The sequence below is a fragment of the Anser cygnoides genome, chromosome 1 (assembly GCF_040182565.1).
Source record: "Anser cygnoides isolate HZ-2024a breed goose chromosome 1, Taihu_goose_T2T_genome, whole genome shotgun sequence".
NCBI classification, from domain to species: domain Eukaryota; kingdom Metazoa; phylum Chordata; class Aves; order Anseriformes; family Anatidae; genus Anser; species Anser cygnoides.
In genome coordinates, this window is record NC_089873.1 from 916,548 (window position 1) to 942,576 (window position 26,029).

At 49.7% G+C, this 26,029-nt stretch overlaps 1 protein-coding gene and 1 long non-coding RNA gene across 3 annotated transcripts; one reads left to right on the plus strand and one right to left on the minus strand.

Annotated features, from left to right (window-relative positions):
• The first annotated feature begins 6 nt into the window (after nucleotides 1–6).
• On the plus strand, nucleotides 7–24,997 carry DENND6B (DENN domain containing 6B). 2 transcript variants are annotated; one of them, XM_066994895.1, is made up of 20 exons: nucleotides 7–181; nucleotides 6,853–6,891; nucleotides 6,979–7,021; nucleotides 8,329–8,441; nucleotides 10,104–10,184; nucleotides 12,496–12,601; nucleotides 13,152–13,231; nucleotides 13,472–13,534; nucleotides 14,327–14,382; nucleotides 14,996–15,118; nucleotides 15,548–15,643; nucleotides 15,741–15,835; nucleotides 16,442–16,507; nucleotides 17,143–17,207; nucleotides 17,652–17,741; nucleotides 18,757–18,810; nucleotides 19,178–19,287; nucleotides 21,675–21,777; nucleotides 22,655–22,729; nucleotides 23,055–24,997. In XM_066994895.1, the coding sequence occupies exons 1-20, from the start codon at nucleotides 44–46 to the stop codon at nucleotides 23,175–23,177; spliced, it is 1,719 nt and encodes a 572-aa protein (XP_066850996.1). In that variant the 5' UTR covers nucleotides 7–43; the 3' UTR covers nucleotides 23,178–24,997. The 2 variants fall into 2 exon arrangements, with proteins under 2 accessions (XP_066850996.1, XP_066850935.1); XM_066994834.1 differs by lacking the exon at nucleotides 6,853–6,891 and having other exon boundaries at nucleotides 6,925–7,021.
• Nucleotides 4,102–5,330, minus strand: LOC136790536 (uncharacterized). Its single transcript, XR_010830657.1, has 2 exons — nucleotides 4,812–5,330; nucleotides 4,102–4,642 (listed from the first exon to the last, which is right to left on the minus strand). It is a non-coding gene; the product is annotated as an uncharacterized lncRNA (long non-coding RNA).
• Nucleotides 24,998–26,029: the final 1,032 nt, after the last annotated feature.

Here is a 26,029-nt window from a genome sequence, read left to right on the forward strand (position 1 = left end):
GGGGCCGGTAGGGGCGGGGCGGGGCGGCGGAGCGGGCGCTGCCATGGACGCGCTGAGCCGGGCCCGGCCCCGGCCCCGCCGCCCCGCCGCCGCCTCGCCGCTGCCCTGGGCCCGCTTCTCCGCCTGGCTCGAGTGTGTGTGCGTGGTCACCTTCGACCTGGAGCTGGGACAGGCCATGGAGGTGCGACCGGGGCGGGGGGGCGGCGGCGGCTCCGGGCGGCTGCGGGCCGCGGGGGGTGCCCGGGGGCGGGGCGGCGAGCCGGGAGCCCGTTTCTGGGGAGATGTTCCCTGGAACGGGGCTTGTGTCTGCGAGGGGGTTGGGGGGAGCTGGGCGCCCCGTGGGGGGGAGCTGGGCGCCCCGTGGGGGGATCTGGGCGCCCCGTGGGGGGATCTGTGCGCCCCGGGGGGGGGATCTGGGCACCCTGTGAGGGGATCTGGGCGCCCTGTGGGGGGATCTGGGCGCCCCGTGAGGGGATCTGGGCGCCCCGGGGGGGGATCTGGGCGCCCCGTGGGGGGATCTGGGCGCCCCGGGGGGGGATCTGGGCGCCCTGTGGGGGGATCTGGGCGCCCCGGGGGGGGATCTGGGCGCCCCGGGGGGGGATCTGGGCGCCCCGGGGGGGGATCTGGGCGCCCCGGGGGGGGGATCTGGGCGCCCCGTGAGGGGATCTGGGCGCCCCGGGATCTGGGCGCCCTGTGAGGGGATCTGGGCGCCCCGGGGGGGGATCTGGGCGCCCCGGGGGGGGGATCTGGGCGCCCCGTGAGGGGATCTGGGCGCCCCGGGGGGGGATCTGGGCGCCCTGTGAGGGGATCTGGGCGCCCCGGGGGGGGATCTGGGCGCCCCGGGGGGGGATCTGGGCGCCCCGGGGGGGGGATCTGGGCGCCCCGTGAGGGGATCTGGGCGCCCCGGGGGGGGATCTGGGCGCCCTGTGAGGGGATCTGGGCGCCCCGGGGGGGGATCTGGGCGCCCCGTGGGGGGATCTGGGCGCCCCGGGGGGGGATCTGGGCGCCCTGTGGGGGGATCTGGGCGCCCCGGGGGGGGATCTGGGCGCCCCGGGGGGGGATCTGGGCGCCCCGGGGGGGGATCTGGGCGCCCCGGGGGGGGGATCTGGGCGCCCCGTGAGGGGATCTGGGCGCCCCGGGGGGGGATCTGGGCGCCCTGTGAGGGGATCTGGGCGCCCCGGGGGGGGATCTGGGCGCCCCGGGGGGGGGATCTGGGCGCCCCGTGAGGGGATCTGGGCGCCCCGGGGGGGGATCTGGGCGCCCTGTGAGGGGATCTGGGCGCCCCGGGGGGGGATCTGGGCGCCCCGTGGGGGGATCTGGGCGCCCCGGGGGGGGATCTGGGCGCCCTGTGGGGGGATCTGGGCGCCCCGGGGGGGGATCTGGGCGCCCCGGGGGGGGATCTGGGCGCCCCGGGGGGGGATCTGGGCGCCCCGGGGGGGGATCTGGGCGCCCCGGGGGGGGGATCTGGGCGCCCCGTGAGGGGATCTGGGCGCCCCGGGGGGGGATCTGGGCGCCCTGTGAGGGGATCTGGGCGCCCCGGGGGGGGATCTGGGCGCCCCGGGGGGGGATCTGGGCGCCCCGGGGGGGGATCTGGGCGCCCTGTGGGGGGATCTGGGCGCCCTGTGGGGGGATCTGGGCGCCCCGGGGGGGGATCTGGGCGCCCTGTGAGGGGATCTGGGCGCCCCGGGGGGGGATCTGGGCGCCCCGGGGGGGGAGGCCCGTACCGTGACAGGAGGCAGGAGCCGGTGGTGTTCTCCCGAGGCCCCGTGACATGCGGGCCTGGTGCTGGACCCCCGGCGTCGATCCAGGCCCCGATCCCCGTCACGTAAGGGAGGGCAGCGCTCCCTGCCCGGCCGTGGTGCGGGGGGCTCGGCGCTGCCTTCTCCCGTGATGGAGGCTTCGTCTTCTGAGAGCAGGGCGAAGCCTCTGGAGGGAACGAAGAGGGCTAGAGGTTGTCAGCCCGTTGCTGCTCGGTTTCCGTAAAAATACCTGAATATGCTTCTTTCCATGAAGCCTGAAAACGAAAATATACGCAATGGACCTAAACTTCACAAGCTCTACGTGCTTTCCTGTGGAGCCAGACCTGACATACCCTGGAGAGGGCATGGATACTGGGATATTAATTGGGATAGTAATGAGCCTTTGCAATTTGGTGCTCCATAGGTGTGTTTTGATACTTAGCCACAAAGGTGCTTTCTTACCCGTTTCCTTACCCGTCCCCCGTCACAGGGGGGGCACTGTTGCCACTGGTCAGTGTCGTTACCTCTGCTTGTTCCCCATTTCTCTCCATTGCTTTGGTTGTTTTAGATCGGGTCTGGATCCTGTGGCTTGCTTGCAGGCGTGCTGAGTTCTGCAGCTGCGAAGAGGCAGGTTTATGAGTCGGGCTTTTGACTGCAAGTTGCTAGCTTAAAAAAAAAAAGGGTTGGAACCATGTTTGTGGCACCCTGCCCCGTGGGACTTCGGTCCTGGCTGAGGTTGCACGGGAGGCTTGCCGTAGGTGTTAACAGATCGGCACAGCTGGCTGAGATTAGATCTTGGCGGAGCGTTGTGTGGTTTGTGGATGCAGGTACGGCCCTCCGAGGAGTGATTTATACAGGGGCTGCTCCCACACCCGAGCACCGTGCAGTGACAGCTACAGGTACTCGGGGTAACTCGCAGTACCGCACGTGCTCACGGCAACACGAGTCGGAAGGAAGGGAAGCCTCGCTTTCTGGAGTTGCACCACAGGCTTGCATCATCTCCGTAAATCTCTGTGGGAAGAGGCACGCATGGAAGGGTGGTGAGGGGACTGGGATGTCCTGGGGCCGGGGGACGGCTGCGGGAGCACGCTGTCCTGGTCGGGGTCTGCTGAGACCTGCAGGGCTGCGCCCCGTGGGGGCACAACTGAGGAGCGCTCCCGTCTGTGGTGAGGAGTAAGGTGGCGGTGCCTCGCTCCTGCCAAAAACTGCCCACTGGGCAGAGTTGGAGACTTCATGACGCGTGGCTTTGCTTTGCTTCTCCTCGGCCTGCTGGAATGGAAATTGGTGCACACCTTGTTCCTCCCCCCCCCAGGATCTCTGGTGCTTCTCCCTCTGTATAAAGTGCTACAAGGATTGTTCTTTTCAGTACTCTGTGGGTGCCCTGGGTGTGTTAATTCTAAGCGCTGGAATTTCTTAGCTGCTCATTGTGGTACAATCATATTTAATTATTCTGCAAAGAAGCCTTTGTAAATTCATAAAATGCATTTGCTGGAAACCTAACCGGAAGAAACCCAACCGGGACCAAAACAAACTGGGTTTTGTCATCTTTCTGAAGGTTATTTTTCCCTGAGTATAGCATTGTTTCCAGATAAAGGATCTCTTCTTCCTTCGCTGCCCAAATCTAAGTGGAAGCCACGCTGCTGGAGCCCGCTCTGTGTGTGCTGTGTGTCCTTCAGCAGCGCCGCCAGGAACGGCAGAGCAGCCCCCGGAGTCGGGGTTCTGCGGGTGTCACTTTGCAGCCAGGAGCATCTTTAGGGTCTGCCCAGGTTCCCGAACGTCGCCTGACTTGTGCAGGTGCAGGTACACCGTCACCCTGAGATCCAGCGAGTCCCGACTCTTCTGCTATGTATTTAAATAGCAGCACAGGTGTCACAAAAAACATAGGTTAATGCAGAAACTGGGTGTAATTACTGCTTCTGACTCACCCACCAGTTTACCTTGCTTCAAGCAGTCGGTTCCAGGCAGTGAAAGCAGCAGTGGGAGAGAGGATGTGTGTCTGAGGGCATCCCTCAGAACGGGCTGTGTCACGCTGAAAACGCGTCCCCTGCTCCCAAAACATCCCCTTGCACGGCACCACTGACTGCTCCCTCCCCAGCTTTTCCAGACACAGGCACTTTGTTGCTCCGAAGCTGTGTTGCTTCAGTCACCAGAAGTCATTTTCTGGGCTGTTCTGCTCGTTGCTATGACAGCTGCAGGCACCACCAGCAACGCTGTAGTGCTCAGGGTCTGTTCAGCAACGTGTGTCACCTCCACGCTTGTGAACTCCCTGGTGATGGGAGGGAGCCACACCACCAAAAAATGATGTAGAAGTAGCCCAAAAGGGCTTAAATTGTAATACCCAGGGACTAACACAAAGAAAAAAGTGTTTTTGTTTGCTGTCTTTTTGCTTTTGAAAACTTCTAGAAACTAGGATACTTAATATTTTAGATTGTTTCTTTAATCTTGTCGTTGTTGAGTGATTTCCCCCCACACCAAACACAGGGCACGCGTCAGACAGTTGAACCGAAGGGGGAGCAGAAATGCAGAAGATGAAGGCTAGTTTTCAGAAACACAATATCTGAATTTTGGATCCATCAGTGTTTCTGTGCTCAGACAGCATTTGGACCTGAATTAGTTTTTTCCGTAATGCTGAGCACGCATCTCCGAGTGAAACACATGCTCAGCAAATCTCAAGCTCGGGCCCAAAATATCCTAACAAAGCAGCGTGGAGCCATCAGTGTCCACCTGGTCCGATCGAGTTGCAGAAAGGTGCCCCAGAAAAGGCAGTATGAGAATTAGAAGTCTGCCTTGAGGCTTCAGCTTGCGTTTAGATCACAAGCGAGCGTTGTGGACGGCATGGTGCCGTGAGATCCTGCGCTCCGTGATGCGTCGGGGTCAGACGTGCAGGTCTCGTGTAGCTGTTGCTGTAGGGGGATTAACAGAATAAGTGTACGATCATCAAATTAGTCACAACCACAAGAATTTGGTCTAATGCAAAAACGCAGCAGCGGAGAAGCGTCCGCTCCCGTGGCGTAGCTGTAGCGCACCCCTTCCTCCAGCCCCGCCGCGCCGCCTCTGCGCTGTGGCACGTACGCGATCATTTTGCTCCTGCCTCTTCGCAGCTCTCTTCTTCCTGCGAAGCTTTAACCGAAGGCTGATCAGCACAATTTTTAATTGTTCATTCGGCGCTCTCTCTGAAGCTGGTTTAGCTGCCTTTGCCCGAGAACCCGAGGGGAACGGTGAGAGCTGAGCGAGGCAGCTGGTGAGCTCGCTGCGCTCTGGCAGGGGGCCCGCCTGGGTATTTATAGCCCCGCGAGCGGCCGGGCACGGGGCAGAGCTGCTGATTTGAGCGCTGGGTGACTGGTGCTGACCTCAAACAGAGTTACCGCCTGGGAGCTGCGGAAATCTGATAGCAGGTCTCCGTTTTTCAAGTCATTCGGCGCTAGTTTCTTTCTCATCTGCTTCTTTAAAGCCACCTGCAGTTTCGGCACTTCCCGACCCGTAAGTGCTGTGAGGGCTGCGTGGTTTACTTTTACGGATTTGTAAGTACGTACTTCAGTTTCCATCCTCTGCCAAGTGACTCGTGCAACTCACTGCGGCCGTGGCTGTGTCATTTCTCGCCTCTCCTACTCCTCACTGGGACTTCCTGGTGGTGGATCTCGCTGTGGATGGATGGCAGTTGCGTGCAGCTCTGTGCTCGACCTGACCCGAGGAGTCTTGCACGGAGTTCTCCTTTACTGCGTTGCAGTAAATGCAGAAGCAGCATTATCGGCATGCACACAGCTCAGATGCAAAGCCAGGATCCTTAACTAGATACTTTAAAATTCTTGAAGATCTCTTTATCTGCAATGCCGGATGATAAATTGGGTGTTGCTCAGATCAGCTGTCACTGGTATGCTGACAAAGCATGAATCCTGAGGTCTGTGCCAGACCTACCTCTTGCCATACAAAATAAACCTCGGCTTGTCTTTCTAACAACGGATCCCAGATCAATGAGGCTAAAGCAGAGCTCTGGATCCCTCCCAACGTCTGCTGATCACTTACTGGTTTTTGGTCACTGTGAGCAGCGTCTCTAGCTGACCCCTCGCTCATACAAATAAATGTTTGTACCCTGGAGGCTAGGACACAAACCGTGTCTACCATCAGACTTGGTGGTTGCTTAATATACGTAGGATACGTTGCTTTCTAATCTCGCCGTGCTGCAAGAGCCTTTGTCTGGTGTCGTAGTCTCCCTCTCGATTATCGCTGCGTCCTTTCCCCTGCCCTTGAGGACAGCGATCTCGCCCTGCCGTGCCCGTGCTGGGCGCTGCTCTGAAGGTTGTTCCACCAGCCAGGGCTGTCAGCCTTCTCTCTGCCGTCCTCCTCTCGCCACGTCTCATCACGTGTGTGCAGAACTCCACTTTCAAAGCCGTTCTTACTCTGTGCCCACTGTCTGTCTTCTCATTTCTTTATTGTGAAATCTTGTTTTAGCTCCCCGCAGCTCAGAAGGCCAGCTTTCCTCGCTCCTTCAGAATATTTGGTATTTCTAATGTATTGTAAGTGGCTTTCTAGCAGGAATCAAAGAATCAAAACAAAAAGCGACCTTCCTGCAAACAACAACTAGGAATATACAAAGTTCAAAGCTTTCTGTGTAGGACATGATTTGGGGCAATTTGTGAACTTCTGTTTAGGTGAGAAGTGAATAGTAATACTCAATATTCTAAGATTCTATGGGTAATGCTTCCCAGGCTTGGAGAGTAAATATACATTAACGTAATTTCAAGTGGTGTTGAAGCAGTCCCGTCCTGCCTGCTTCAGAGGAAGGCGGTGTTTGCGTATCAGTAAGCTGCGCAGAGGAGTTACCAACGAGGTCGCGAGGCTGTTTGTGCACTGAGCCATCCACCCTCTAGTTAAAATCTAAGTAAAACGTGAGCTATTCTGTCTGTCTCCAAATCTGCTGTAATAAATACAGACTGTGAAAGGCTCGGTGCACAGGGTGCGGACATTAAGGTTGTAATGTGTAGGTGACCAAGCTACTAGGATATGTTACTTTGGGGAAAAACAAGTTACTTGCTGTACGGAAGCAATGTTTATCGGCGTGTAGAAGCCGTGGGGGAACAGCGTGACTGACTTACTGCCTCTCATCCCTTTGCAGTTGGTGTATCCTTACGACTTCCGACTAACAGAGAAAGAGGTAACAACTGCTTTTTTCTTCCTGTTTTTAAAGATACCGGGCAGCAGCGCTGGAGGTTTTCTCACCGTGTCTTTGTGTTTGTTGCAGAAGACCAGTATCTGCTACTTGTCCTTCCCAGACTCCTACTCAGGTAGGTGGCGTCTGCCGGCCTCGCCTGCGGGTGGCTCGTCGCTGTTATGAACGAAATGGGTTCGCGATGGAGAGAGTGAGTCATCGTCTAATGGAGCAGGGGCTGATGGGCTGCATCCTCCCGAGCCGTGACAGCACGCAGCGCCCAGCCCTTCAGTCTGGGCAAAGAGGCTCGGTGTCATTTCGATTGCTCTCAGTACAGAATCTGCGATCTCGTGGGTGACAGGATATTTTCTTGATAATCCCGCACACTCATGCTTCACCCATGCATAGGAAAGATTAAAAAGCAGTCACTGAGGGTATGTTTCCTGAGGTTTGCAGCTGTCGACTCTGTCAGCATTTCTGTGTTCGGCTGAAGCATTCGCTGAAGACAAATAAATGGGGAGAGGATGCTTTCACAGCAGAAGTAGTCCCAAAGCTTGTGCTTATAAATCAGAAAGGTGGCAATAGGACATATGTTAATTCATGCGAATACCTCTTTTTTTAAGACTGACTCCTGACTCTTGGTTTTCTACAGTTTTGCCCAGCTTAGTTTAAACGTTTTTAAGGATGGACTTTTGCTAGTTTCTCAGAGCTTAGTGAGCACTCAGACTAAGTGTTCCTTTTATTAAAGTCAATTACTTACTGTTGGCGATATCCTTGTAACAGGTATGACGGTCTGTACTCTTTGTGGTGGGAAGGGAGCACGTCCCTTCCCCCTTGGTGTGCCTTAGGGTGTTCAGCCTTGGCGGTTGTTCAGTGAGCTCTGGCACGTTTAGCTCTTTCCTCGTAACTGACCTCTTTGTAAGTACTCAACCCAGTTCTCCAAGTTCTCCTGCCCATCCTGTCCCCTCCAGAGGATTTCATGCTATTTTTTTTTTCCTGCTGTTTTCTTGGTGCAGGGGTGAGCAATATTGTATAACCTGGGAGGTTCCCGCCTGCGGTGCTTGTGTAGCTCACTTGCTAGAACCGCTGTGCAGGGGGTTGTTGCTTAAATCAGCATTTGTGTGGTCTTGGCTTAAGGCTGTTTGTAGGTTTTTTTTCAACGTAGGATAAGAGGTGGTAGCTGCAGCTACTCAGGGTAGATGATTCTGGCCAATGTCTGTACATTTCCCAGCAATGACCTTGCGAGGTGCGACTTAATGGTACCGGTTCTCGTGTTCAGTGATGGGTTCTCCCTGTCTGGCAGTGGGTTTGGGGTCCTGAGAGTCCCTTTGTTCTGTTTCCGAGTTTCTTGTCTCTGTTTTTGTCAGCACTTCTGACTTAAGCAATTTTCAGCTTTCCCCTTACTGAAACTTCTTCCTGAACGTCTGTGATCTCCTGTCTCAGGTGGCCTGGGGGACACTCAGTTTAGCTTCCGTCTTCGCCAGTCTGGGGGACAGAGGGCCGCTCATTATGAGGATGATGGCGAGTACAACAGAGAAGCACCCCTCACCCTGCAGGTGAGTTGCATTTCACGTGCTCTACTTATACGAAGCAAACAGTGGTGCTTTTGGGTTTAAAATCCAAACACGCTTTTGATTTGTTTTCTGTGCCTAAATTGCTCCCCATCTCTGGTTGTTTTCCTGAGCCATGGGAATAGTCAGAAAAGCAGAAAGCTTTCTGCACAGGGATTTCTTTCCACATTAATATGTGTAGAGGGCCGTGTTGAGAATTGCAGCTGCTCGGAGCGATGGAGCTGAATCGGGAGGAGCCCAGATTAGAGCAGTGCCCCTGTCGAGCTAGAGGGGAAGGTAAGTGGTGGCACCCAGGAGACATCCACCAGTGCACAGCTACCTGTGCACGTTACCGTGAGGCAAGACGAGAATGTCCTTGTCCCTGGTAAATGAGATGTTTGCCTGTTCTGTTGAGGGAGGACACTTCTTTGTATTTATTGCAGGATGGATGGATGTAAAAACAGCCAGTGCAACTGTCATGACACATACGTGCACTTCGGCTTTGTGTGCTTGCTGGTTTAACCGTACCCAAGCATCAATACCAGGAGTGTCTGTTAGCTGTGGTTTTTCCAGCAGTGAGTTCTCTGCCCACTTCATGCAGAAGGAGGGATGTGCTCAGCACTGCTGCTGCTTTTTCTAGAGCAGATGGCCATCAGATCAAATTGTCCTCTTCTGCTTTCTACTTTCTGTCAAATGAGATGATTCTTCCTGTGCATGTGCCTTTTAACACGATCCCTTTGTGATACGTGATTAGAAATGGATTGCTGGTCTGAGGGGGGAGTAGGAGGATTTCTTTTCAGAAATTCTGGTTTGGAGATTGTTCAGCTTGTGTACATCTTTACTGCTTTGTAGTAATTGGTTGTCAGACACTGCCTTATAAATTCACCTGCCTTTAAAGAAGGGAAGCAAAACTACCAAAATCCTGGATTCTGATGTGGAAAAATAATATTGAAAAGAGAAAGGTGCCTTAAACCATGATGCCTATGATGTGTAGGAAAATTGTATTAAGGAAGATCTTTGTGTTTGGCACTGATAACTATTCTTCCTTCTTGACGTCTCTGGGAACCTAGAAGACAGAAGGTGCTTGAAACTTTGGGATTTCTGTTCAATCTGATAGTTTTCATGGATGCTGTGAGGCATCGTTCGGCTTTGAGCTGCAGCCTCCATCTGAAGCAAAGTTTGTCCTTAAATGCCTGGTAGAGAGGAGCGCAGTGGGTCTGGTAGGGAACGTTTCCTTGCAGGAGATGGTGTGTCGTGTCCAGCAATGCGCTGTCCTCTGCCTGGCAAAGAAAACGGACAGTCGGAGCAGAGCTGAGGTAGCTTGGGGTGCCAGGGTGAGCTCCGGGGGGGTTGGCTCTGTTAGCTCTGTTAGCAGAAACCGCAGTTAGTCCTGTGGGAGGCAGCCCTGAGGGTGCTGCAGAGAGGGGCTGGTGAAAGGGCCTGCCTCGAGGCTGTGGTCTGTGAATTTCGGTGGTTGTATCGCCTTGCTGTCCTCCCAAGCGGTAAACTCTGCCAGAGAGCCAGCGTGGATGATTTGGGTGACTAGGAAGGAGTGCTGTAAGTGTGTCCCAGCAGCAGTGAGGCGCGGTGTTCGGTCAGCGGCTGGAGGGGGTCTGTGGGCAGCAGCAGTCGGCCTCTCCGTAACAGCACTGTTGGTCTCTCTTGCAGCGGGAGTCGGCTCATTACTTTGGTTACGTATACTTCAGGCAAGTCAAGGACAGCTCGATGAAGAGAGGTTATTTTCAGAAGGTGAGTACTGAAACCAGAGAGCTCGCTACTCTCGACTGGTACGTCGCTGTAAAGCGGCACCTCTCCGTAGCTGTAAAACAGCACCACTTCCTACGTGACACCCCCAGGGCTTCTGCAGGAAACAGCAAAGGTCACGGAGAACAGGAATATGTGGAAAGTGTAATTCCAAACAAACCTGGATGGCGTTGCCATGGTGTGTTAATCACATGAGCGGTGACCTGCTGTGTGAATCATGAGATCCCGAAGTACTCGAGCGTTTCCTTCAGTACGTACTCTAGTGTTACGGACACTGAGGGGATATACTTCACTGTTGCAGTCTGTGCCAGTTATACCTCAGTCCTGCTCTTATTATTGCTCTTATTTCATTAATCTTTCGTCTTCCTAGAAGCCATCTGGGAATGAATTGCCTGCTGGGTGGATTGCTTCTAACTGGCAGCAATGACACTGCTATTACCTCACAAACCTTGCCTCATATCATAAATTCCTTTAACGCTGACACTGGAAAAAAATAATATAAACTTGCATGCTTATTTCAGTGTAAATATGCAAAGTGCTTAGTATTATTCAGGCAGATAGGTATAGTAGCTACCTGAGACAGGGTGGAATTTCAGACTCCTTCCAGAGAAGGAAAATGTTTTACTTTGATCTTAAGATTCATTTTTCTCCATGGATACATACTCTTTTGATAGTGACTTTCCGCCTCAGAAAATAAAAGGGCATCCTCTTGAACAGATAAACTTTGAACACCTACTTTTCAAAGAGCAATGCTTCATAGTAGATCTGTCTGGTAACTTGTTGGAAAATGGGGCTCCATCCTGCTCCAGCGGTTACTTTGGCCTGCTGTTCTTTCTCCCATCCATCTGTAGGCAGTGACAAGGAGTTTCTTTCAAAAAGACATTAATACAGAAGTGAGTTTCCTCATATCCCCTGAAGCAGGCTGGAGAAATGGGCCCATGAGCACCGAATGAGGTTCAACAAGTCCAAGTGCAAGGTGCTGCACCTGTGTCGGGGCAATCCCAGGCATGAGGACAGACTGGGAGAACTCACTGAGAGCAGCCCTGCGGGGAAGGACTTGGGGGTTCTGGTGGACAAAAGGCTCGACATGAGCCAGCAGCCCATAAGTGCAACTGCATCCTGGGCTGCATCACCAGAGGGGTGGGCAGCAGGGGAGGGAGGGGATTGTCCCTATATGCTCCGACCTTGTGAGGCTCCACTTGGAGTGCTGCATCCAGGTTGGGGCCCCCAGCACAAGAAGGATGTGCACTTGTTAGAGCAAGTCCAGAGGAAGGCCACAAGGATGCTCAGAGGGCTGGAGCACCTCTCCTGTGAAGAAAGGCTGAGAGAGCTGGGGATGTTCAGCCTGGAGTAGAGAAGGCTCTGGGGAGACCTCATTGCAGCCTTTCAGTACTTACAGGTAGCTTATAGAAAAGATGGAGAAGGACTCTTTACTTGGGTAGATAATGATAGGACAAAGGGGAATGGTCTTTAAAAGAGGATAGATTTAGTTTAGACATTAGGAAGAAATTCTTCACTGTAAGGGTGGTGAGGCACTGGCACAGGCTGCCCAGAGAAGCTGTGGATGCCCCATCCGTGGAGGTGCTCAAGGCCAGGCTGGATGGGGCTTTGGCCAGCCTGATCTAGTGGGTGCCATCCCTGCCCATGGCATGAATGAATGATTAGAGGAGGAGAATTATCAGTGTAGTAATGAATTCCCCCAATTAGACTGAATTGAAAAGTGTTTTTTTAACAAAAGATATATTTTATAAAAAGTAATAGAAGCCAAAGTAACAACCCAAAAGTCATTGCTTGAGATAAATTAGCATTACTTTGAATTACTTTATTTCTTCTTCCCCAGCATTCCTTTGTTTCATTTGTATATATAATTTAAGTTTCAGCTGCCTGTTCCTTGGCACTCCTCTGTCTGCTATGGTTGTTTTCATAGCTTTGAACCTATTGCCAATTTATTTTTATTTTTAATTAAAATTAATCTATTAAAATATCTATAAATCTATTTTTCCTGCAGTTGAGCTTTTGCTAGATCACAAACTCATCCATCTTAGTTGCAGCAGCTCCATTCTAGAAGCTGTCAGCTGTGATCACTTGTTAAGAAACTCCTTGATATCTATCATCTCCCTAAGACTGCTGGCTCAGCTAGCAAGAATTTCACCAGTGAAAGTGCTACTTTTGCGTTCTTTCATGTTGTTGATGTTGTTTTTTAAGTGTAGTCCTCTAGGAAGCAGTATAGGTATATGCAGTGCTAGAAATTATCTCAACAGGGGGTCTCTGACTCCTAAATGTACTGCTTTTTCAGTCTCTGGTGCTGGTGTCACGCCTTCCGTATGTGAACTTGTTCCAGTCATTGCTGCAGTTGATTGCTCCAGAATACTTTGACAAGCTGGAGCCATGCCTGGAGGCAGGTGAGCAGTCAGATCTAGGAGGGATGGTTTGCATATTGAAATCTTTCAGAGGTTTTATCAGGAGGTTCCTGAAAGACAGCTGAAATGTTCCCAATTAGTTCGTTCTGAAATAAATTCCAACAGGGAAAAACTTTCATCCAAATGGCTGGCTTGTCAAAATTATAAACAGCTGTAAAGGATGCATTAATGGAAAATGTCTGACAATCCTAATGGATGATGCTGTCAGTTTTGTGTACAATGTATTCCCGAAGAGGGAAAAAACTGCTAATGCTACATCTCTGTCTGGGCCTTTATTGCACTGTGCAACTTAATCATCATTTGTCAACACTGTAGTGCTGCTGGGTCTGCACTGGAAACCGTGGTGCAGACATAAATCTGGTGTCTGACCTAAACTTGCACGATTATTTGGTGTAGTGTTTGTTTGCAACTAGCCAGGGGGACGCGTGAACTAGGAGTGAGTGATAAGTAAATTGGCAGAACTCGCAGGACCAGCTGAATTAGCTGTATTGACCTTCAGTTTCAACTGTTTCCTTTGTCTGTGTCCCTGCAGTGTGCAATGAGATTGATCAGTGGCCACCTCCTGTGCCAGGACAGACTCTGAACCTTCCAGTGATGGGAGTTGTCATTCAGGTATGCGTTGCTGATGATACTCAGCAGCAGAATGAGACAAAGTAGGAAGTGGAGCACATACTCCTTTTTCTTTTGGATGTTAAAGTTGCTGTTGACTCTAGATTCCTTCCCTTTATGCCTAACCTCAGTGCAGTTGAAAATTGAGACAGCTTTCCATGAGAGTGGTTGTTAGGGAAGAAAGCAACACGGCTAACTGATTCCATCTCCTGATTAACCTGTCTGTTCTTAACTGTAATCTAGGTGAGGATCCCATCCAGGGTGGATAAGCCAGGATCAAGTCCAGTGAAGCAGTTCAATCAAGAGGTGAGACAAAGTGTGGCATGACACAAGCCACTGATGGGCAGGAGCTAGCCTAGTACAAAAGGAGGATGTAGGAGAACTGGGGCTCCTTGGACCTAGTCCCACTCGGAACCACTTTGGCCTGGGATCAGTGCAGTTTGTTACCCATCTGGTTCAGACCACATGCTGTCATGGCTGTGTATTTCAAAACAGGGCTCTGCACAGAACTTGCGTGCTTCAAGTTACATATGTGCATTGTTTCCATGGTTTTTGTTCACTTTGTTTTTTCATAGGAATTAATGCATGGGTAGGCCTTCATGAGACTCTGCCTTAGTCTTCCTTGTTATTTTGTAGTGTTTGCAGTCAGAACATCTTTACTGCTTTGATTCAGCTTTGATTTTGTTTCCTGTTTATCTCAGCTTTTCCTTTCTTTTTCTATCCATTTAATAATGTTACTGTCTGTTACACACTTCTGAACTTTTGGTACTTATATTTCCAGCCCTTGTTGCCTATATCTGTATCTCTGTCTTCAACTAGAGGAAGCTCCAGAAAACAAAGGAGCAGCCATGGGAAGTCTTTAACATCTCGAAAAGAAGGGATTCTTGGCTCTCTTCTAAGAAAGGAAATTCACTTGGAGCTTGACTGCCCAATCCAGATCTATTCCTGACTCATATCTCCAAGCATTAATCTCATTCTCTTCTTCTTATGCTTATTGTAGAAGGAGCTACTTTGATTGATGTGTCAAATTAGATGGCATTTCAGTCAGAGTGCTTCCACTTACTAACAATTTTGGATTTTTTTTCCTTTCTCATTTAGAATCTCTTGCCAGCCCCAATGGTTCTGCCAAGTATTCATGAACTGGATCTCTTCAGGTGAGAGCCACCATCTCTACAACCCTCTTCTCTTCATCTGCTTTACGTCCTCCCTGCTCAGAGTATCCTATAAGTCATATGGATAGTGAAGATGTCAAATGAAGAATCAAAAATCATTGCTTTGCAGGGTGTCATTTAGAATATTGAACTTGCAGAACCTGTGCGGTGTCTGAGCCAGTACGCATGGCCTTTAACACATCACCCAGGGTCCTGGTTAGAGAAGGGTTTCTTTTCCTGACCTCAGATGGTGATCAGCTTAAGCCCTGAAGCATACACATTGTGCATCTGAAATAAACTTTTCAGCACTGTAGGTACTGTTCTAATAGCCATACATCTGTTGTAATCAGCATGCATTTTATTTTGCTTAGATCAAAGGACGTACTGCTACAAGTTGCTTTACATTGCTTAAAGTGTTTCCCTAAACACGTATAAGATGGTTGAGCTGTAGCGGGTGTAAAGACACAAAACATTCTGTTGTGGGATACCAGAAATCAGTCCTAGATTTCAAATGCCCCAGAGGCACATCTGGTTACACTTATATGCAATAATAGCACCTGGTCTTTTCTGAGCTGCTTTTCTAACCTGAGTTTGTCATTCTTCCTTTCACTAACAGGTGTTTTCAGCCAGTGTTAATTCATATCCAGATGTTATGGGAACTGATGTTACTGGGAGAGCCAATTGTTGTAATGGCACCATCCCCTACAGTTTCTTCAGAAATGGTTATGGCTCTTACCAGGTAATGCTCTCATTCTGAGATACAGATAACTATAGTAATAAATTCTGTCAGTTTTTCTCTTTCATGTACGCTCTTCTGGAAAGTCAATTGTGTTAGGTTTAGTTTGTCTGTGAAAGTTTGTATGACAAGCAATAGCATAGTAAGGCAAGAAATAGCACAGTAAAGCAGCCTTACTCACGTTCCACCAATGGCAGAGAAGACTAAAAGTGAGTCTACTGTGTTGAGAGACTTGATGGTTCATAGCCCTGAGTAGTTTCTCTACCCAGCTTTGAACTCTTCTTTAAGAAAAAAAAAAAAAAAAAAAGGCCTGGAACTCCTCCAGTGTTACCTCTAGCAGGACAAAACACTGCTGTAGGACATTAACCTGATATAAACACACATTCCTTCTCTGTGAAGTTTATATGGCAACTATTCTGTCTGTTGTTACAGCTGTCTTGCCCCTCTGAGGTACTGTTGTGACTACCGTCCCTATTTTACTATCCACGACAGTGAATTTAAAGAGTATACCACCAGGACTCAAGCTCCGTAAGTAGCCAGTAGGTCCTTGCTACCCCCTCACCACTGTCTGGGTGGAGGATACCCTGGGGGTAGCATCGTTCTGCATTTTTTCCTTTCTTTCTAGGCCAAACATCGTTGTGGGAGTCACAAACCCTTTCTTTATCAAAACACTCCAGCACTGGCCACACATCCTTCGGGTCGGGGAGCTCAGAATGTCAGGTAGGGGTGGATCCAAGTCCTCTTGTGCTGCTATACCTTGTTAGGGGCTAGCAGGGAGCTGGCAGCTGTAGTGCTAGCCATCATTTTACGTCTTCATTGCTGTGAGAGCTGAGAAACCAAAGGGAAGGCTAGACTCTGAGTCAGTTGACGTGCAAGATGAGCATGAACAATGATGAAGACAAATTGTTGAAACAATAACTTGTTTTTTTCTGAAGAACTAACAAAATGAGAATCTTTCTAGGCAGGAAAGAGAAAATTGCGTGAACGAGAAGAGTCTACGAAGCCAAGAAAACTGCTTCACTCTAGGCTGAGAAGGTTTTTTTTTTGTTTTTTTTTTGAGGGGGGAGGGAGATGAGGAGGTTATCTTTTTGGTTGGTTTGCACTTATTCTTTATTTTTTGCTGTGTGTCCTTAACATGTTCCTGGTCCAAACTTTTAGCACCAAAGTTAGCAAACAGGAAGGCTTATCTGAGGATAGAGTTAAGGGAGGGCATGACTTCAGATGTAGAAGTGTAGCACTGAATGTTCTCAAGTGTGAAGTCTCATGCATGCTGTGCTGTGAGGGGAGATTCAGAACCTGAGCTAATTATTTAATGTCCTTCCACAGGAGACTTGCCCAAGCAAGTTAAGGTGAAGAAGCTAACTAAACTAAAAACTCTAGACACAAAACCAGGTAGGTCCTCTTGTCAGGCATGGTTTAATTTTGTTTACGCTTTCACATGAGGGATTTGCAGGCTTGTGAACAATGCACACATTGTTCTTTGTATTGCAATAAACGGACACTTTGGTGTTCTCATACTTGATCTGCTACACAGCTCTCTGTAATGGCATCCCCCACCTAATAAAGAAAAACTGTGCATCTTTGAGATTGAAAAAGCCAATATAAAATAATTCAACAAATTATTTTAGTTTCAGAGAACAGGTTCTAATTTTCTTGGTTTTATTTTATATATCATATTTGCTTTTTAGATGCAGTTGAAGTCAAAGGAACTTGCTTACCTAGATACAGATCTCTGTCAGTTAACTAACTGTTCAGGTCAGGCCTAGCCATAAGCTGACTCCAGTGAGTTATCTCACCATAAGTTTAGCGTAAGAAAGTCCTCGAGATAGTGTAGTGCCCTTTAATCCTGCTGCGAGTGCCAGCTGCATTAGCAGTTTTAAAATTATCATTAATTTTTTATGATATTTGTAATTAACCCCCTGACACAGCTGCCATGGTTTGTGCTAGGAACTTCAGTTCTGTTACCCCTGTGCAGTATAATGGTGCCTTCTCTACATACATGGTGGTTTTTGTTTGTTTCAATCTAGGAATCTACACTTCTTATAAAACATTTCTTCACAAAGATAAAACTCTGATAAAAAGATTACTAAAGGTAAGTAATTCAACCTGTTCCAAATTATTTATGCCACTGTGGGAAAACTCTGCTAACAGCTCGGTTTAAACAGACAAAATCCTGCAAGGAACAGACTGCTTTTTTTTCAGTTTGATTTAACTTTGTAACGATTTAGTCAAGTATACTTGAACAGGTTTCTCAGGCCAGTTTTAATTTTTTTCACTTGATATCATGGAATAAATGCTGGCACAAATGATAACCTAAGAGAGGACAATCCTTATTGGAAAAAAGAGTCTGGAGAAACAGATTCATCTAGTGAAACACGAGTGGTACCTTTAAGCGGGGAGTGGAGTATGTATTTTGGGCAGTACGCTTTCCAGGCTGCTCTGGACTGGTTGCTTATAGCTGCAGAGTTTGCAAATTCTGCATCTATCTACATAATAGAGAATAGCATTGTTGTGAACGCCCTGCTTGTGCTTGCAGGGGATTCAGCGAAAACGCCCATCTGAAGTCCAAAGTGCCCTTCTGAGGCGTCACCTCCTGGAGCTCACCCAGAGCTTCATTATTCCCCTGGTGAGTTGAGCAGAGACTTGTCAGAGCGGTGTAAAGGGGGGGGGGGGTGAACAGGAGATGCTTGCTTAAGTGACAAGTTTGCACTTGCCCTTTTTTATTCACCTATATTTGAGCACCTGTAAGAGATTCAGGATGTGGCACTCTAGAGATGTTTTACTCCATAGAAAGAAACTAAATTTCTCTCGATTGCAAATTTCAGTAATTAGTGTACAAGTCTGCAGGTTGGATATCCAGCACATTATGTGTGAAGACAGGATGTTTTTTCCTGCCATACAGGAATAGTCATTCCCCGTGATTTGGTAGTCAAAGCAGATAGGTAGTGAAGAGGCAGGAGCCCAAAACATGCCTCTTGCCCCATAATACTGGAGTCAAACCTAGTGCCTGCGTGAAAATCTCCCTTCCATGAAGCTCTGCTATATATGGCTTAGGAGGCCTGTCGACGTGGCCATTGCTGTCCTAAGGCAGATTTTAACAAATGTTTTATTTCAGGGCTTTCCCTGTCTAGTCTCATTAGAAAGCCATTAATATTTTTTTGGTGACCATTCAGGTGCACGTCTGGCTCCTTCACTTTCTTTTCTACGTCATCCTAGGAGGCAGTAAATGAGGTGACAGAATATCTTCTAGGATTCTAGTCCTTCCTGCCAGCTTCTTCCCACCTGACCTTTCCTCACATCATGTTTAGGATTCTGGCCGCATGTAGTTTTGTGGCCCGACCCTTGGTGGGAAACAAGCTGGAACACTCAGGCTCATGTAAAATGCAAGTAAAAGTCACAGAATTATAGAACGGTTTGGGCTGGAAGGGACCTTAAAGATCATCATCAACCCCCTGCCATGAGCAGAGATGCCACCCACCAGATCAAGTTGCCCAGAGCCCCATCCGACCTGGTCTAAAACAAGAACAGAGTAAGAGGCTGGTGATTGTGCCTATGATGCACTGAAGAAGACCATAACGGCCAGTGACAATGCAAGAGGCTCCTTGATTGTTGTGACATCGGGGTTTTTTGTTGGTTCTTAGGAGCACTATATTGCAAGTCTGATGCCTCTGCAGAGAGCCATTACTCCATGGAAAGTAAGTTCAGTTTTCCAGTCTCTTCTGCTTTCTTTTGACTGCAGGGATTGGGAATAATTATGCCATATGCTGATCACGTAGTCTGATATACTGTGTGAACTTCCCTCATCGAAGGAAGAGGGTTATTACTCCTTTAAAAAAAAAAAAAAAGTGAAACAAACATTGGGACAGATGCTTCCTGTTTTGCAGTAAGCTCAGCTATTGTGAATCTAATTTAAATTTTGCTAGCACGGCTGGTTAAGATGTTCATGCGTCTGTAGTTCTCATAGTTTTGAATCTGCCTTGTGCAGTCTCTTCTATTGTGAATACAGACCTTATTTTCCCGTTTTCTTTTGGGTGCATGTATTATTGTCTTTCCATTGTGCAGAATCCTCCACAAATTCGCCCTTTCCGACAAGATGATTTCATGAAGACCCTTGAGCATGCTGGTCCCCAACTTACCTGTGTACTTAAGGGTGACTGGTTAGGCCTCTACAGGTAACAGTTTAGTAATTCCTTACCTTATCTCCTTAACAGCTGGTGTAGATTATAATGAACATCAAATCCTGAATTAGAATTGGGAGCAAAAAGGTAATTTCAGGACAGAAACTGGTCACGTAAGAAACTTGCACACATGAAGAATTGATTAATAGTGGTCAGGAAGAGCAAATGCAAGGTTGAATCAGTCCTGTGTTTCAAGTAATCTATTAAATGAGTAGATGCAGGTTTAGAAGCTAAAACTCTTTACCTTCAGGAACCTAAGAACACCGAGGTCCTCACTGAAGGGGAAGGAGGGGACTCGTCTCTGATAGCAGCTATGTCATTTACTGCCCTCCAAGGAATATATCTTTTTGAAGTGTCTGGTCCTTGGCAGATGGGGTAAGAAGCCTTGTAGGTCCTCATCCAGCAGTTGTCATATGCTTTTGTACCACGTTCAGTACAGTGGCCACTTCGGTCTTACTGCAAGCTGGCAATGCTGTTAGAACATTAAAATACATCTTTTCAGGGTATAATTTAGGACAGCATGCAGTAGAGTATACCCTTTGTATTCATAAAGCATAGTTGGTTACAATTTGAGTATGAAAAAATCAGAAATCAGGTATCTGGGGGTTCTGGTCGACAGCAAGTTGAACATGAGGCAGCAGTGTGCCCTGGCAGCCAGGAGGGCCAACCGTATCCTGGGGTGCATCAGGCACAGCACAGCTAGCTGGTCGAGGGAAGGGACCGTCCTGCTCTGCTCTGCCTGCTGTGGTCTCACCTGGAGTACTGTGGGCAGATTTGGGCACCACAGGATAAGAAGGGCATAAAACTTATCAGAGGGTGTCCACAGTAGGTGACAGCGACAGGACCCAAGGGAATGGCGTGGAGCTGCAACAGAGGAGGGTCAGGCTGGGGGTTAGGAAAAGGCTGTTTACCAGGAGGTGGTCGGACACTGGGACAGGCTCCCCAGGGCAGTGGTCACGGCACCGAGCTGCTGGAGTTCAAGAAGGGTTTGGAAGATGGGAAAAAAGCCCAGAAAGTGAGCAGAGAATAAGAATCATGGATTCACGTGTTTTGTCATTGTCATTTTGTGCTTTAGTGTATTCAGCAGGAAACAAACATTTCCACTCCTTATGGCGTGGGTGTGGCAGACAGTAAGATTTAATCTTGGATATCTAATATTTTGAAAAATAGTAACAAACAACAAGCTGTTTCAATAAATTGGTTGAGATTTTCTGGGAACTGATTTACATGCAGAAGCTTATGTATTCCTGGGCTCCTAACTGTGTGAGATTTTGTGCGTGTGTAGTATTTGTTGTGTTCCTAAGTCAAACCCTTAATTACAAAAACATCTGTCAGTACCGCAGCAGCATCTTGAGATCTTGGCTCGGTTTAGGACTCCATTGTGCTGGGGAGAGTGCACGAGCAAAAGAGTCCCTGTAGTTGCAAAAAAAAACAAACAACACCTGAGTTCTGCTGACAAAGTGCTCTCTGGAGGTAGCCTGAGGAAATAGCGTGAAGGAAGATACTACACGATACTACACGTGCCAGTCTTAATAGAGGGAAATGCTAAAATACAGCATCTAAGATACCCCCACTGTTACTGAAAGAATTACAAAGAACGTGCTGCTAAAGTGCCAGTTGCCCAGCTCACTTTTGGCATCTTAAACTTTCTTTCTCTGCTGCCACAACCCTTGGGTTTTTGTTAGCAGCTTTTCAATCCCACTTTGAATTTGATTTAAAAATCTATAACACTCTGAGACGAAAACAGGTATTATGCTGCCCCCTGTTTGCTTTCCTGTGTAGATCAGTAAAAACAGAGGCTTATTACTGCACTGCGCTGGAGGGGTAGAAATTACACATCTGTTGACATAGCCTAGATGATACTTTATTTATGTGGGAGAGACATTAATTGCTAATTATATGGGACTCAGGTCTGTGCCAGCGAGTGTTTGACAGCTTTTAAATATCAGGAAAGGGGAGGAATTCAGCAAGGCACTGCAGAGGAATGTGAATTTCTTCCCATGGCTGAACCATATTAGTTATCATAACTCCCCAGGAAAAGTGGTCCTAAATAAGTCTACAGAAGAGAGCACCACTTCTCAAATTGACTCAGGCTTGAGCTGATGCAAAGGAGAGTTTGAGACTGGCAGGATTGTCCCTCACTGGTGACAGTCTGCTAAAGCTGCTCAGTTGTATCGTGTTAATGCCTGATGGAAGAAAAGACGAGATAGGAAAAGGCTGAAATAGCTCATAATTGGTTGCCATCCTTAAAGATGCTGTGTATGGAAATGTCTTTTCCTCTAACATCTGTGTCTGCTGCAGCAAGAAGGGAAATCTGAACCCAGCATACTTTTCTGGATCCCTCCTTGTCCCTCGTCTCAATGTCACCTCACTTTCTGCAGGCGTTTCTTCAAGTCTCCCAACTTTGATGGCTGGTACCGTCAGAGGCATAAGGAAATGACCCAGAAACTGGAAGCCCTTCATTTGGAGGCAATCTGTGAAGCGGTATGTCCCAGCTGCGGGTATTAAAACCAGTGCCAGACTGCTCAGGCCTGAGACCTGGGAGATGAGAGCACTCCTTGGGTGTTTGTTGATGATTCTGCACTGACAGAGTGGGGACAAGTGCTCTGTGCCCAAGGGAAACACAGGTCTGCCTCATGTTCCTCAGAGCAGAGGAACAACAGCACTTGTGGGGGACAAGGAAATGAGCAGCCCAGCTCCCTCACTTTGTTAGCCAGTGCAGCCAGTTAGCCAGTCCTCCTCTGGCTGCTTCTGGCAAGTATTTTTTCATTCATCAGGCCCTTCCCAAGCCAACAGACTCCCAGACTGGAAACATCATCTGTTGCTGGCTTCCTTAATGCCTATTGAAAATGGGTAGGAATTTTAGTAGTGACTGCTGGTGCAAGCTCGTAAACTGAGCAGCTGCTGGGATGGTCCCAGGAGCTCTGGCATCCCGCCCAGGTGCATCTTCGGCTGCAGCGCTCGCTTCACTGTTCAGCAGTGCAGGTCCTCAAGCGTGGTGTGGGAATGCCAAAGCTGTCTCCTTTTTTAACAGGCCTGACTCTTGCAAATAGATGTAAATTCTGAGCGCAGCACAAGATTCGTGGTGCTGACTGGAGGAGGGAACCGGCACCGTCTACGTATTGCTGCATCTTTCCTTGATTCTTCTCTTGCAGGCAAGAGCTTGATGCTGTCATGGGCAGAAAAGTGGGGAGAGCTCTGTCTTGCTCACTTAGGCTTAAGTGCTGCGAGCAGAGTTGTGAAAGAGGATGAGAAACCTCCTCCTCACTTTTATTTCAGGTTTTGCTTAGGGGTATCTCTTTGAAAAAAACTTCTGTAAAGAAGATAAGTCCCTGAAAAAACTGTTCTTCTCTTTCTTTAGAACATTGTGGCCTGGATGAAGGACAAGTCCGAGGTGGAGATTGTAGACCTGGTGCTAAAACTTCGGGAGAAGCTGGTAGGTTTTCCTCCCCTCTTCCTGTGCTCGTTCCTTTCTGTGTCTCTGTGTCAGGGAGTGACCAGGGACATAGATCACGGTTGTTGCTTTGCCCCCTGATTTGGAGAACTGGCAAACGGGACAGTTATGAAACTTCAGTGGTTACCCAGTAGAGGATTCAAAGTTTTTTCTTTTCATCAGTCTGATTCAGGTGACAGTTTCCTGACTGTTTTCTCTTACCCCAGCTAAAGAGACAGTGGGAGATTTGCTTGGCCAATGGCAAGGCAGAAAGAGGACCTGAAGCTGTTTTAGAAACCCTCAGTTTCTCTCCTCTCTCTTCCTGTAGGTAAGAGCCAGGTGCCAGCACCTTCCTGTGAAGGAGGAGACTCTGCAGCGGGTGGGCCTGTATATTGAGACCATCATTGACTCCTTGCCAGAGGATCTCCAGACAGTGCTGCACCACCACTGAGCACGGCGAAGGGACCGTTGGAGAAGGAAGGGCCCTCCCACTCTACGGGCAGCTGCAGTTGCACTTGGAAAGGAAAATTCTTCCCTGATCCAGCCAACGTCACCAGATCTGGACCTTGCTCGCAAATGCGTATGATTTCCAGCACGTGGATCGGAACTGTAGCAGCAGTGGGGAACCGTGTGCGCTGTTCTGTCTAATCCTGCTTCACGGAGCTGGATTTAGGGGCCTGTAGATGAAAAACTGTTCCTTGTGTGGCTGGTAGTAGGTCAGGAAGTGACAGATGGGCTTTCAGCAGCATGTGATAGGCTGTGCAAAACCTGTTTTGCCCATACGTACACATCCATCCTTGTCTAGTGCTTGGGCTCTCAAAATTTCAGTGCCGTCATCCAGCCTGGAAGAAGCAGGAGCAGCCCGGTATGGGGGAGTTGTTTTCAGGAGAGCTCCTGCTGATAATGAGAGAGATGCTAGTCCCCCACATGTAAATGACGTGCAAAAAAATGTTGCTGCCCATTCAGCAGCCTGACTCACGCCAGCAAGAGCTTCGGCTGTGTTGGGAGTGGGAGGCTGAACTGCTGGACGTGGAACGCTGTTGCTTTTTCTCCAAGGCAGAGATGAAGGTCTGGTGCATCTGCAAGGAACAGAGCTCTCCAGAGGTGGTGGATGTGTGCTGTGTGAATGGAATAGCTATTGCAGCTCCACAGAGAGGAGCTGGCCTCCAAATGTAATTTGTTCTGCTTGGAAGTATCACGTTTGTGTGCTGTGATAACGTACAAGGGTGCTGGAGCTCTGCCTTGAGCACTGAGATTTATCTGATGTGGTCAGCCCACTTGCTGATAAAACATGGTGGAGAATCTGATCTTCACAGCCTGTGGCACCCTTGCCAAGTGGAAACTCGTGGAGTGGCGCTCGTGTGAGTGTCAGGGCTGGCTGTGAGAAGTGCGTGCTTGCCCTGCGCTTAGGGCGGTGAGGAGCATCCTCTTTGGCTGTGTCTGTTCCTGCTGCAGCCACGCTTCCAACTCGGTCGTTCTGTTCCCTTTCACCTCCTGGGAAAGAGAGACACACGTATGTGCTTCTGGGCCGAATATAGGAGAGACTTGGGGCTCCTCTGTGAGTTCAGGAGGTAGTTGCCCTCTGCCTGAGAGAGCAGCCTTTCTGCCAGCTACCTTGGAAATGGATTTACCGTAACCCCAGGGTGGTCCCATAATTGCTGCTACTGCAATTGCATTTCACCATCTGCCAGTTTGGCCAGTGCCTGGATGTTTGCCTAAGGAATGGGTCTGGGGATGGGTCTGGCAGCCTGATGCACTCGTGTTCTGCAGGAGGCTCTGGAGCACACCTTTCCGCACGGTAGGAGAGTTCAGCACTGCAGCCAAGACCTGCCCGAAGCTGCCACAGGACCCTGTAGGCAATGCCAAGTCCTTAGTGGGAGGAAGCTGGGTTTTTGTTCCACGAGCAATCTCTGCCCATTGCTGCACTGCCTTGCAGCCCAAATTCGGGGTGGGGGAGCTGTTAGTAGGTCATGGGAGTGACTGAATCCTTCCTGCGTTTTCCCCACTCCAGAGCAAGGCCCAGACAGCGCAGGATCGGTGGGAGGCTGCTCGCTTTCCTGCTGCCTCCAGCCTGGAGCAGCCAAGCGAGGAGACTCGCCCCGTAGTAACAAGTTCTGTACAGTTCTCCGTAGCGGCAGCCCTGCCTGTACAGTGTACATTCTGTATATAGTTTGTGCGTGTGTCTGTGCGATAGCTCTGCAGTGACTGTGGTGGACCGAAGCACTAATGTATAGTAGAAAATAATAAATAATAGTAAAAAACAAAAACAAACCCTAAGCCAAGCTGTCTCCTGTTTTCGGGTCTCAGATGTTTTTGTTTAGGAATCCCATTTCTCTACAGAGGTGCCTCTGCGCCGCTTTCCTTTCCAGGGAGAGCAGCACTCCTGGATGCTGCTCTTCACCTCTTATTGATTAGTTGTTTATTGATTTTTGGCTTTTCGTCATCCTGGCTAGCTGCTGTTCGCTTGTGACACGCTCCATGTGTCGTGGCCATGGGTCAGCCCCAGCCTTGTTCTGTTTTCACAGCAATGCCATTTTACTGGAGGGGGGGCTCACGCTGGTGTTCATAATCCTGTCACTTGCCTCTCCCCTGCCTCCCTGCTCGTTCCCAGCCCTTCTGGGGATCCTCCTCTGGGGATCTGCAGGAGTGGGAGCTGAGGTCAGCCCAGCCACAGCCTCGTCCTCCCCATCACTGTGTGCCCCAGCCTCTCTTCCCCCCACCCGTTTGCTCCCATTTCTCTGGCAGAGCTTTTGCCTCCCCTGCAGCACCAGCACTGGGCTCGCTCCTGTTTCTCCTAGCCAACCTCAGCCTAATTCCTTCCTCTCCCAAACAACCGCGTGGGAGAAGTTTACACCGCAGGCACTCCTGGCCCTCACCTGCTGCCACGGGAGGAAGCCCAGGGACCTCCTCCCTTCACGGCGGCTTTTGTCACCCCAAAGCCAGCAGCCGGTGGGGCTGCCTGGCAGTGATTCATCCTTCGCATCCTAAATGTGTGCACCGTCCCACCCTGCCCTGCCACCGCACAAGCCATTTGCCTTCCTGCGTCTCGGTCAGCATCGATGCGCTTGCATAGGTCCGTGCTCGGCAGCTGCTGGCTCAGCTATGGTCAGCTTGTGCCCCTTCCTCAACAGCCCAAACATCCTCCTGCAGCTTCACAGGCGCTATTCCCCTCAACTGCATGCGTTTAGCTTTGTGTTCCTCCCAAGGAGGTCAGATACCCTGCAACAAACACACATTAATACCATTTCCACTGTCCTACCAGGGCTACATCTAATGGGCCTTTCTGCTCTGCTCTGCTCTGGT